Raw genomic sequence first — 14,174 nt, 5'->3', positions numbered from 1 at the left:
GAGGAAGACAGCTGTGTGTGTCAAAGCCGAAGCCAACGTATTTCATTCGAACAATCTATCCAATCAGGTCTTTTGACTCGTCCTCGCCGTTTCCATGAGCCCGGTGAGGGCGAGCCAATGCAAATGCTAATGATGTCTCCCAGTTATCTCTCTGTTCCAGCTCGCGGAAGGAAGCCCCAACCCCTGTCAGATTTTTACGAAATTGGGTCCTTGCGGATGCGAGCGTAACACGTCTTCAACACGTAATCCGAGCACAACACTTGAGTTAGCGAGCGCATTCCAGATATACTGGAGGCACACTTTGTTATCCCGGGGGTTCGGCTGAAATGAAGTTATCCCGTTTTGGAAATTGCCGACTTATCTCTGCAAAAAGTGGAAGGGTGAGCGTCTGTTGTCAATTTAAAAAGTTTGAGAGATTCGAGCTGATCGGGGAATTTTCTATTTCATTGAATTGAGCACACTTGGTGGAAGTTGTTGCGTCTGACCAGCCTTTCCTCCCGGGGAATTAATGTCACTGGTCAATCCCAAGTTCTTTCAGATGACATACAGTTATAAGTTTACAAACCCTGGGAGAATTTATGACTTCTTGGCCATTCTTCAGAGAATATGAATGATAACACAAAAAATCTTTCTTCTACTCATGCTTAAAGGCCTCCTATGTGTCATACTTGATCATTTCGCGATATTTTTGCTGAAAGGATTTAGTAGAGAACATCGACGATAAAGTTTGCAACTTTTGGTCGCTGATAAAAAAGCCTTGCCTGTACCGGAAGTAGCAGACGAGTAGCGTGACGTCACAGGTTGTGGAGCTCCTCACACCTGCACATTGTTTACAATCATGGCCACCAGCAGCGAGAGTGATTCGGACCGAGAAAGCGACGATTTCCCCATTAATTTGAGCGAGGATGAAAGATTCGTGGATAAGGAAAGTGAGAGTGAAGGACGATGCTGTGAGAGGCGAGTGGGACCTGATATTCAGCTGGGAATGACTAAAACAGTAAATAAACACAAGACATATATATACTCTATTAGCCACGACACAACCAGGCTTATATTTAATATGCCACAAATTAATCCCGCATAACAAACACCTCCCCCCTCCCGTCCATATAACCCGCCAATACAACTCAAACACCTGCACAACACACTCAATCCCACAGCCCAAAGTACCGTTCACCTCCCCAAAGTTCGTACAGCACATATATTTCCCCAAAGTCCCCAAAGTTACGTACGTGACATGCACATAGCGGCATGCACGAACGGGCAAGCGATCAAATGTTTGGCAGCCGCAGCTGCATGCGTACTCACGGTACCGCGTCTGCGCATCCAACTCAAAGTCCTCCTGGTAAGAGTCTCTGTTGTCCCAGTTCTCCACAGGCCAATGGTAAAGCTTGACTGTCATCTTTCGGGAATGTAAACAATGAAACACCGGCTGTGTTATCCGGCACAACACCTGCCGCAATACACCGCTTCCCACCTACAGCTTTCTTCTTTGCTGTCTCCATTGTTCATTGAACAAATTGCAAAAGATTCACCAACGCAGATGTCCACAATACTGTGGAATTTTGCGATGAAAACAGACGACTTAATAGCTGGCCACCATGCTGTCCCAAAATGTCCTCTACAATCCGTAACGTCACGCGCAGATGTCATCATACCGAGACATTTTCAGCAGGATATTTTGCGCGAAATTTAAAATTGCACTTTAGTAAGCTAACCCGGCCGTATTGGCATGTGTTGCAATGTTAAGATTTTATCATTGATATATAAACTATCAGACTGCGTGGTCGGTAGTAGTGGGTTTCAGTAGGCCTTTAATGGTTGTGTGAAGCTATTTATTGGCAAACAACTGTGTTTACTCTTTTTAAATCAAAATGACAAAAGAAAGTACCCAAATGACCCTGATCAAAAGTTTACATACCCCAGTGACTTTGATCTGATAACATGCACAAAAGTTGACACAAACAGGTTTGAATGGCTAATCAAGGTTCCAATCCTCACCTGTGACATGTTTGTTTGTAATTAATGTGTGTGTATAAAAGGTCAGTGAGTTTCTGGGCTTCTGACAGACCATTGCATCTTTCATCTAGTACTGTACAGATGTTTCTGGATTCTGAGTCATGGGGAAGGCAAAAGAAATGTCAAAGAATCTGCGAGAAAAGGATAATTGAACTGCTTAAAACAGGAAAGGGGTATAAAAGGATATCCAAGGAATTGAGAATGCCAATCAGCAGTGTTCAAACGCTGATGAAGAAGTGGAAAATGAGGGATTCAGGTAGACCAGCAAAGATTTCAGCCACAACAGCCAGAAAAATTGTTCGAGATGCAAAGAAAAATCCACAAATAACTTCAGCTGAAATACAGGACTCTCTGAAAAATTGGGGTGTGGCTGTTTCAAGATGCACAATAAGGAGGCACTTGAACAAAAATGGTCTGCGTGGTCGAGTGGCCAAAAAGTTTCATTATGGTCTCATCACTCCAAATTACTTTGTTCCAGAAGTTTTGAGGATTGTCTCTGCGCTGTTTGGCGTAATGTAAGCGGGATACTTTGTGACATTTGCGCAGAAATGGCTTTCTTCTGGCGACTCGACCATGCATGGTATATTTTGTTATTTTTTGGAATTTGATGCCTGCAACATGTTTCAAAAAAGCTGGCACAAGTGGCAAAAAAGACTGAGAAAGTTGAGAAACGCTCATCAAACACTTATTTGGAACATCCCACAGGTGAACAGGCAAATTGGGAACAGGTGGGTGCCATGATTGGGTATAAAAAGCAGCTTCCATGAAATGCTCAGTCATTCACAAACAAGGATGGGGCGAGGGTCACCACTTTGTCAACAAATGCTTGAGCAAATTGTTGAACAGTTTAAGAAAAACCTTTCTCAATGAGCTATTGCAAGGAATTTAGGGATTTCACCATCTACGGTCCGTAATATCATCAAATAGTTCAGTAAATCTGGAGAAATCACTGCACGTAAGCGTCCAAGCCTGTGACCTTCGATCCCTCAGGCTGTACTGCATCAACAAGCGACATCAGTGTGTAAAGGATATCACCACGTGGGCTCAGGAACACTTCAGAAAACCACTGTCAGTAACTACAGTGGGTCGCTACATCTGTAAGTGCAAGTTAAAACTCTACTATGCAAAGCGAAAGCCATTTATCAACAACACCCAGAAACGCTACCGGTTTCGCGGTTTCGACTGATGCAAAGTGGAAAAGTGTTCTGTGGTCTGACGAGTCCACATTTAAAATTGTTTTTGGAAACTGTGGACTTCGTGTCCTCCAGACTAAAGAGGAAAAGAACCATCCGGATTGTTATAGGCGCAAAGTTGTAAAGTCAGCATCTGTGATGGTATGGGGGTGTATTAGTGCCCAAGGCATGGGTAACTTACACATCTGTGAAGGCACCATTAATGCTGAAAGGTACATACAGGTTTTGGAGCAACATAAGTTGCCATCCAAGCAACGTTACCATGGACGCCCCTGCTTATTTCAGCAAGACAATGCCAAGCCACGTGTTACATCAACGTGGCTTCATAGTAAAAGAGTGCGGGTACTAGACTGGCCTTCCTGTAGTCCAGACCTGTCTCCCATTGAAAATGTGTGGCGCATCATTTTTGCAATGTATTGCTGCCATTAAATTCTAAGTCAGTTTGAACATTAAGTATCTTGTCTTTGCAGTCTATTCAATTGAATATAAGTTGAAAAGGATTTGCAAATCATTGTATTCTGTTTTTATTTACCATTTACACAACGTGCCAACTTCACTTGGTTTGGGTTTTGTATATGACCTCTAACACAGATGGTGGTATGTGTCCTAAATTGTATGGTGGTGAATCATTTTGTTTTTGTTTTCATAAATGCACACTTTAAACATCAATTTCAATGCCAGGAAAAAAAATGAAGGTTGCGGCAAGCAGAAAAATTGTTTATTTCAATTAGTTTCCCAAAAATACAGATTGAGGCTATAAAGTGTGTTTTATCTATTTATTTATTTATTTTATCTATGTGTTATTTATTTATGTGCAGCCCTTTGAGACACTTGTGATTTAGGGCTATATAAATAAACATTGATTGATTGATTGATTGATTTTATCTGATTACTCCATTAATCAAACTAATCGATCGATAAGATTTTAGGCTCCACCTATTGATTATTTTAGTAATCGAGTACCGTATTTTTCCGACTATAAGTCCCAGTTTTTTTCATAGTTTGGCCGGGCTCCAGTGCGATTTATATATGTTTTTTTCCCTTCTTTATTATGCATTTTCGGCAGGTGCGACTTATACTCCGGTGCGACTTATACTCCAAAAAATACGGTAATCTGTTTGATTGATTAGTAATCAAATAAAAAAACGTTATCTCCTCGATGCTTATTTTATGAAAAATAATTGAAAAAATATATTTTGTAAATGTTTACGGTGTCTAACACGGCAGTAAAACGGCGGCTCAAACAAAACAGAAGTCATCGTCATGGACCCACTAGCTGCGGAAGCTAGCTCTCCATTTAGCGAAAAAGACTTAATAAGTCCACAATGACGTTTTGGTCAATTTACGAAACAATACAAAACAAATGCCATTATAAGTTAATATATTAGCGAATGCTAACAGCGCTTGCTTCATTACATTACGATGGCACGTGCAAATACGCGTGAAAACACTCCTACAGACATCACACATGGGACAGTTTAGTAGGCAAGAATTGTTTTAGGTATATTGTAAAACTTAGAAACGTCGCTTCGAGTGATTAATGAATAATCCATACAAGTAGAACGCTATGGACGGCGAGAAGACTGAACGGCAATTGTACTTCCGGTTAAAAGCTCTTGTCTAAACAGAAAGGCAATGTAGCAGTGTTTCCAAAAGATGGCGCCATAGCAAAAACAATAACACCCCTATTTAGTGTATTTTGTGTGTTATTTTTAGCTATTTGCAAAGAAACATCCATAAATTAGCTGCACCGTTTTATAACCTGCAGGGTTCAAAGCATGGGAAAAATATAGCTGCAGCCCTACTAAAGTGTGTATTCTATGTTATTTGAGGAAGGTTTTTTTTTACTAACAGTTCAAGGTGAAGCAATGCTTTTAAAAATCAGCTATTCAACATAGAGTATAGACTCGGTCCAAAGATTTATGAGTCCTTCCACAACGGTTTCGACAGGGAAGAGTTATTACTGCCGGCTGCGACTTATTGTGTATGCAGTCATAAAAGAATGTGAAGGTAAACCTTTCGGGGAAAAAAAACCTTCTAAATACTTGATGAACTTTGCCATTGTGTTTAAAGTATTTCATAAAGTTGACGTGTTTTTATTGGGAAGATTGACGAGCTGTGAGAAATATTTCAACAGAGCCGAGCGTGAGATGTGGTGGATTGATGAATGTCTCGTATTGCAGAAACTGGTAATGAAAAACAAGATAAATGGCTGGAAATCAAATGTATAAAGAAGGACAGTGCTGACAGATGTAGTGTACTTTGCGGCTTCAACTACTGTGGGGTGGGTTATTTGTAGTGCTGCAGGGTTAATGGCTGACTGACGCTATTGGACGATGTATTGATAACGTGGTGGTCACTCCAGCACAAACTCCTGAAATGAAAACAACTTTGAGAACTAGGGCTAAGACAACATTGATTACTTCCTCACAAACAGGGGTGTACAAACCACAGCCCGCAAACTACCACGTGTATATATATATATATATATATATATATATATATATATATATATATATACATACATACATACACAAACCCCGTTTCCATATGAGTTGGGAAATTGTGTTAGATATAAATATAAACGGAATACAATGATTTGCAAATCCTTTTCAACCCATATTCAGTTGAATATGCTACAAAGACAACATATTTGATGTTCAAACTGATGAACATTTTTTTTGTTGCAAATAATCATTAACTTTAGAATTTGATGCCAGCAACACGTGACAAAGAAGTTGGGAAAGGTGGCAAAAAAGACTGATAAAGTTGAGGAATGCTCATCAAACACTTATTTGGAACATCCCACAGGTGAACAGGCAAAGTGGGAACAGGTGGGTGCCATGATTGGGTATAAAAGTAGATTCCATGGAATACTCAGTCATTCACAAACAAGGATGGGGCGAGGGTCACCACTTTGTCAACAAATGCGTGAGCAAATTGTTGAACAGTTGAAGAAAAACCTTTCTCAACCAGCTATTGCAAGGAATTTAGGGATTTCACCATCTACGGTCCGTAATATCATCAAAGGGTTCAGAGAATCTGGAGAAATCACTGCACGTAAGCAGCTAAGCCCGCGACCTTCGATCCCTCAAGCTGTACTGCATCAACAAGCGACATCAGTGTGTAAGGGATATCACCACATGGGCTCAGGAACACTTCAGAAACCCACTGTCAGTAACTACAAAAGGCGGGCCTGCTGCGGAACGGGGTGTGCCAGGACCGGCCTCGAAGACAGCAACAGGTGAGTCGATGGCCCAGGTGGGCCTTGTTATCTAATCACCTGTCGCCTTTATTAGCAGCAGCCGGAACGAGACACGTTGTTGGAGTTGGAGTGGGAGCCAGAGCGAGAAAGACACGGACTCGGAAAAAGAAAGACATTCTGCTGGAAAGCCGGGCAATCCTTTATGCAAATAAAACAGTGTTGTAACCAAAAATCCAGGCTCTCGTGGCAGTGTGTGGTGGTCTGAGGAACCCACTGGAGGGTAACCTCTACAATTTGGCACCAAATGTGGGGCTCAAACCCACGACCTTAAGATTAAGAGTCTCATGCTCTACTGACTGAGCTAACCGGGCCAAAATCGCTTGGTGTAGGAGGCGGAAGTCCACCAGATTTGGTAAGTATCCGGTTTTGGAGGTGATCCCGGTGGCAGCGATGAGCCGTCGTGGCGTTCCCGAACCCGTATACCCGCCAGAACACCAGCGAGCTGATCAAGGAGCTCTTCACTGACTGCGGCCCGCTGGAGTCCTCACAGCTCTGCCAGTACCGCAGCCAGATGAACGGCGGAAAAACATTTTCTGACTACCCCAACGTCCAGCCGCCATGTGGCAGCTGTGCCTGGCGCTCATTTTCAAAATGTCTTTCTTTTTCCCCGAGTCTGTGTCTCTCTCACTCTGGCTCCCACTCCAACTCCAATAACGTGTCTCGTTCCGGCTGCTGCTAATAAAGGCGACAGATAACAAGGTCCAGGGGCGGTATAGCTCGGTTGGTAGAGTGGCTGTGCCAGCAACTTGAGGGTTCCAGGTTCGATCCCCGCTTCTGCCATCCTAGTCACTGCCGTTGTGTCCTTGGGCAAGACACTTTACCCACCTGCTCCCAGTGACACCCACACTGGTTTAAATGTAATTTAGATATTGGGTTTCACTATGTAAAAAGTGTTTTGAGTCACCAGAGAAAAGCGCTATATAAATATAATTCACACTTCACTCCACCTGGACCATCTACCCACCTGTCGCTGTCTTCGAGGACGGTCCTGGCACACCCCCGTTCCACGGCAGCCCCGCAGGCCACACCCCCCCTCCACAGTCAGGATCTAATTCAACAAGTTGTCAACGATGTTTCAATGTCATGCACCTGTTGGGACTCCAGGTGCATGATATTCCCAGCACTTGGTGTTGATCATACCCTGCAGCGTGACCTGGTTTCAGGTGAATGGGCCATTTTTTTCTCTCACAATTTCCACCATGCAGCAAAGGTACACCAGGGGTCCCTTTTTCTTGTTACAAACCGGCCGCCATGCAGCTGATGCCTCTGCCATACATCCTCGCTTATGAGCCCCCAGGAGTGTGCGGCGTTGCGCCTCGTGCAAACAGCCTAAATGAAGGGTGATGAAGCATCTCGTTGCCTCGGGCGCAAAACACTCAACTCCAGTACATATCAGCAAACATTTAGCTGCAAATTGCACCCTATAGCAGGGGTCCCCAACCTCTTTTTGCACCGGGGACCCGGTTTGATTTAGGCATTCTTTTTTTCACGGACTGGCCTCCCACGTGTGGCATATATAGGTGCATGAAAAATGAATGCATGAAAAAACTCACCATAACATTCAATTAGTGGGAGCCCCTGACCTTTTCCCTTTGCAAAAAATGCTCTACATAGACTTGAGTTTTTTGCTCATTTTTGCTAGTAGTAGTAGTTTTTTTTTGTTTTAGTATCTGATGGGTTATAGGTGATGCATCCCATTCCAGGACAAGAGCATGGATACTGTATATAATAAAGCTAGAAATACTTGACATTAGTTCCAATAGATTTCTGTGGATTACTATTTCCATTCTAAAAGTTAAGTATTTATATTTTGTGCAACATTTCATGCGTAGATACACTGTTAAATTTGCCCTCTGCAATTGACCCATCACCCTTGTTCACCCCCTGGGAGGTGAGGAGAGCAGTGGGCGGCAGCGGTGGCCGCGCCCGGGAATGATTTTTGGTGATTTAACCCCCAATTCCAACCCTTGATGCTGAGTGCCAAGCAGGGAGGTAATGGGTCCCATTTTTATAAGTGTTTGGTATGACTCGGCCGGGGTTTGAACTCACGTAAGGCCTCATGCAAAGCCAACAGATCAAGCGTAAAGGGACAAGCGGTAGAAAATGGATGACAATTTCCAAACATTTACACGCACTTCACCCAAAATCCAAGCATTTTTCAAATCTACAAAACACAACATTAAAATCCAAGCATTTTCAAGGTTTTTAAGCACCCGTACGAACCCTGCCTATAGGACGTGTGCACCTACAGCAGAACCCTGGATTAAGACGGGGGATGAGTGGTTCAGCTAGCTGTTTTTAAAAGTGACTACCAGCAATAAAATAGCCGTTTTTAATAGCTCCTACTGGCGACAAAGTTAACAAAAACAGAATGCTGGACGACAGCAAAGACTTACAGCGTCACGACTGCGTCCACAAAGTACATCCGTACATGACATGACAACAATGTCCACACAGAAAAAGATAGCAACAACTTCAATAATCTTGATTGCTAAAACAAAGCAGGTGCGGGGAATGGCGCTCAAAGGAAGACATGAAACTGCAATACAACACACGGGAAAACCTACTTTGAGTCAAGAGCTATAGTGATGCATAGTTGGTGAGTGTCTGCACTAACTAGAGCTCGGCAGAGTAACCGTGTAATACTCTTCCATATCAATAGGTGGCAGCCGGTAGCTAATTGCTTTGTAGATGTCGGGAACAAGTCGATGGTTTGTCGTGATCACAATATGCAGGCGACAGCGGGAGGCATTGTGCAGGTAAAAAGGTATCCAATGCTTAATCCAAAAATAAACAAAAGGCATTAAAGCTTAGGGAAGGCTATGCAAAACGAAACTAAAATTGAACTGGCTACAAAGTACCGTATTTTTCGGAGTATAAGTCGCTCCATAGTATAAGTCGCACCGGCCGAAAATGCATAATAATGAAGGAAAAAAACATATATAAGTCGCACTGGAGTATAAGTCACATTTTTGGGGGAAATTTATTTGATAAAAGCCAACACCAAGAATAGACATTTGAAAGGCAATTTAAAATAAATAAAGAATAGTGAACAACAGGCTGAATAAGTGTACGTTATATGAGGCATAAATAACCAACTGAGAAGGTGCCTGGTATGTTAACATAACATATTATGGTAAGAGTCATTCAAAAAACTAACATATAGAACATGCTATACGTTTACCAAACAATCTGTCACTCCTAATCGCTAAATCCCATGACATCTTATACGTCTAGTCTCTTACGTGAATGAGCTAAATAATATTATTTGATATTTTACGGTAATGTGTTAATCATTTCACACATAAGTCGCTCCTGAGTGTAAGTCGCACCCCCGGCCAAAACTATGAAAAAAACTGCGACTTATAGTCCGAAAAATACGGTAAACAAAAACAAAATGCTGGACGACAGCAAAGACTTACAGCGTGTGGAGCAGAGACGGCGTCCACAAAGTACATGACAACAATGGCCACACAAAAAAAGATAGCAACAACTTCAATATTCTTGATTGCTAAAACAAAGCAGGTGCGGGGGATGGTGCTCAAAGGATGACAAGAGACTGCAACACCTGGAAAACCTACTTTGAGACAAGAGCTACAGTGATGCATGGTTGGTTATGGTTTAAATTCATATCCAACAATTGCGACGACAACTTTTTATTGTCTACTGAGTTTAATTTTTTTATGATTTTTATGATTTTGAACATGCCTGGTATGTTAACGTAACATAATATGGTAAGAGTCATTCAAATAACTATAACATATAGAACATGCTATATGTTTACCAAACAATCTGTCACTCCTAATCGCTAAATCCCATGAAATCTTATACGTCTAGTCTCTTACGTGAATGAGCTAAATAATATTATTTGATATTTTACGGTAATGTGTTAATAATTTCACACATAAGTCGCTCCTGAGTATAAGTCGCACCCCCGGCCAAAACTATGAAAAAAACTGCGACTTATAGTCCGAAAAATACGCTAAACAAAAACAAAATGCTGGACGACAGCAAAGACTTACAGCGTGTGGAGCAGAGGCGGCGTCCACAAAGTACATGACAACAATGGCCACACAAAAAAACATAGCAACAACTTCAATATTCTTGATTGCTAAAACAAAGCAGGTGCGGGGAATGGCGCTCAAAGGAAGACATGAAACTTCAACACCTGGAAAACCTACTTTGAGACTAGATCTATAGTGATGCATGGTTGGTTATGGTTTAAATTCATATGCAACAATTGCGACAACGACTTTTTATTGTCTACTGAGTTTAATTTTATAATGATATTTTAATGATTTTAGTGATTTTTTTCAATGAAAAAAATGCGCCTTGGCTCAAAAAAAGGTTGAAAAACACTGCCCTGTAGGACGTGTGCACCTAAAGCAGCACCCTGGTCAAAGACTGGGGGGTGAGGGTCTGTTTTTAAAAGTGACTACCAGCAATAAAATAGGCATTTTTAATAGCTCCTACTGGCAACAAAGTAAACAAAAACAGAATGCTGGACGACAGCAAAAACTTACAGCGTCACGATGGCGTCCACAAAGTACATCCGTGCATGACATGACAACAATGTCCACACAGAAAAAGATAGCAACAACTTCAATAGTCTTGATTGCTAAACAAAGCAGGTGCGGGGAATGGCGCTCAAAGGAAGACAAGAAACTGCAATACAACACACGGGAAAACCTACTTTTAGTCAAGAGCCGTAGTGATGCATGGTTGTTTAGTGTCTGCACTATCTAGAGCTCGGCAGAGTAACCGTGTAATACTCTTCCATATCAGTAGGTGGCAGCCGGTAGCTAATTGCTTTGTAGATGTCGGGAACAAGTCGCGTGGGACGACGATGGTTTGTCGTGATCACAATATGCAGGCGACAGCGGGAGGCATGGTGCAGGTAAAAAAAAGTATGCACTGCTTAATCCAAAAATAAACAAAAGGCGAGTGCCCCTAAGGAAAGGCATTAAAGCTTAAGGATGGCTATGCAGAACGAAACTAAAATCAAACTGGCTACAAAGTACCGTATTTTTCGGAGTATAAGTCGATCCGGAGTATAAGTCGCACCGGCCGAAAATGTTTAATAAAGAAGGAAAAAATCATATATAAGTCGCACTGGAGTATAAGTCACATTTTTGGAGTAAATGCATTTGATAAAAGCCAACACCAAGAATAGACATTTGAAAGGCAATTGAAAATAAATAAAGAATAGTAAACAACAGGCTGAATAAGTGTACGTTATATGAGGCATAAATAACCAACTGGTATGTTAACGTAACATATTATGGTAAGAGTCATTCAAATAACTATAACATATAGAACATGCTATACGTTTACCAAACAATCTGTCACTCCTAATCGCTAAATCCCATGAAATCTTATACGTCTAGTCCCTTACGTGAATGAGCTAAATAATATTATTTGATATTTTACGGTAATGTGTTAATCATTTCACACATAAGTCGCTCCTTAGTATAAGTCGCACCCCCGGCCAAAACTATGAAAAAAAACTGCGACTTATAGTCCGAAAAATACGGTAGACAAAAACAAAATGCTGGACGACAGCAAAGACTTACAGTGTGTGGAGCAGAGACGGCATCCACAAAGTACATGTACAATGTACAATGTACAATGTCCACACAGAAAAATATGTCAACAACTTCAATATTCTTGATTGCTAAAACAAAGCAGGTGCGGGGAATGGCGCTCAAAGGATGACATGAAACTGCAACACCTGGAAAACCTACTTTGAGACAAGAGCTATAGTGATGCATGGTTGGCTATGGTTTAAATTCATATCCAACAATTGCGACGACGACTTTTTATTGTCTACCAAGTTTCATTTTTTTAATGATTTTTTCAATGAAAAAAAATGCACCTTGGCTCAAAAAAAGGTTGAAAAACACTGCCCTGTAGGACGTGTGCACCTACAGCAGCACCCTGGTCAAAGACTGGGGGTGAGGGTCTATTTTTAAAAGTGACTACCAGCAATGAAATAGGCGTTTTTAATAGCTCCTATAGTATAATCGTGCTCATTAATAGCCCAACTCTGTGTTTTTCAACCATTGTGCCACAGTCTGGTGTGCCATGGAATGTAATTTCACCTAATTGGGTTAAAAATATTTTTTGAAAACGAGTAATTATAATCCGCGAATGTGCCGTTGTTAAGTGTCAGCGCTTTCTAGAGCTCGGCAGAGAAACCGTGTAATACTCTTCCATATCAGAAGGTGGCAGCCGGTAGCTAATTGCTTTGTTAGATGTCGGGAACAAGTCGTGTGAGATGGTTTGTCGTGATCACATCATGCAGGCGACAGCGGGAGGCATGGTACAGGTAAAAAAGTATCTAATGCTTGAACCAAAAATAAACAAAAGGCATTAAAGCTTAGAGAAGGCTATGCAGAACGAAACTAAAATTGAACTGGCTACAAAGTACCGTATTTTTCGGAGTATAAGTCGCTCCGGAGGAAAGGCGCACCGGCCGAAAATGCATAATAAAGAACGAAAAAAACATATATGAATCGCACTGGAGTATAAGTCACATTTTTGGGGGAAATATATTTGATAAAACCCAACACCAAGAATAGACATTTGAAAGGCAATTTAAAATAAGCAAAGAATAGTGAACAACAGGCTGAATAAGGGTCCTACTTTGGAAATAATGTGTACCCCTTTCAGATATCGCATTTAGTTCCCACTGAAACATTCACATGTTGCACAATGAGATGTAAACATGGGATTATGTGTACATTCCTGTAACTTTCCGTTTGTAAAATATATCTTTATTAGTATTTCTTTAATATGAAAACATCATCTTATGATTACGGTTCGGTGAAAGCGCATATGAAACTGGTGGGGTTCGGTACCTCCAACAAGGTTAAGAACCACTTATAGTAAAATTGTGCTCATTAATAGCCCAAATATAACCAAAAATGGCTGGACTTGATACCACGAGGAAGCGCCATGTTTGGTTGACGGTAAAACACGACAAAAAAAACGTGGCACTTACCAAAGAGGGAGTTGGCGAAGCCGTACCACACGCAGCCCCGGTCTCCGATCAGCCAGCGTCCCTGCGTGCTGGCGGCGAAGCTGAACGGCGTGCCCAGCACGCACACCAGCAGGTCGCTGACGGAAATGTTGACCAGGAGCAGGTTGATGGGCGAGCGCAGCATCTTGAAGCGGAAGAAGAGCACCAGCACCAGCAAGTTGTTGACAAGTCCCAAAGTGCCGATGAAGCCCAAGCACACGGCCACCACGACGTTCCCCGTCGGAGTGAGGGTGGAGCGCGGAGAGCCGCCCACTGGCTGCCCGTCCCCGGGCAGGGAGACGTTGAAGTCCGCGCAGCCGCTCAGGCTCGCGTTGGACGCGAGCATCGCTGCGGCGGCGGCGCGCCGGGCGGCCAGCGCGCGCGGACCGGATACGAGTAAGAGTGTCGGGGGCTTTGTCAAAATAAAAAAATAAAAAAATTAAAATAAATTCAATGATTTAGTGTCACAGTTTATTTTGTCGGATTGCGCAACTTTTCAAAAGTGAATGAGGGAAAAAAAAAAAAAGATAAAAAAAAAAAAAATTAAATTAAAAAATAAGTTGGATTAGTCTGCATGTACACTCTGACTCTTTGTAAAGATGCTGCTGTCTCTTCACACCTTCCCTCTCTGGCCGTGTTTTAAATCATTCTTGGCCGCTTACTGGCTGCTGACGTA

General features: G+C 42.1%; 1 protein-coding gene across 1 annotated transcript in view; it reads right to left on the bottom strand.

Moving 5' to 3' along the window:
- The window catches only part of LOC133580559 (vertebrate ancient opsin-like), a 242,418-nt gene extending 228,574 nt beyond the window's left edge, over positions 1–13,844 (bottom strand). The window contains exon 1 of the mRNA XM_061934868.1: positions 13,481–13,844. Within this exon, the coding sequence (XP_061790852.1) occupies positions 13,481–13,844 (364 nt within the window). The remainder of the gene's footprint in view (positions 1–13,480) is intronic.
- Between the last annotated feature and the right edge of the window lie 330 nt (positions 13,845–14,174).

This window comes from Nerophis lumbriciformis, linkage group LG03, assembly GCF_033978685.3.
Source record: "Nerophis lumbriciformis linkage group LG03, RoL_Nlum_v2.1, whole genome shotgun sequence".
NCBI lineage: Eukaryota > Metazoa > Chordata > Actinopteri > Syngnathiformes > Syngnathidae > Nerophis > Nerophis lumbriciformis.
This window is presented reverse-complemented; position numbering and strand designations above follow the sequence as displayed.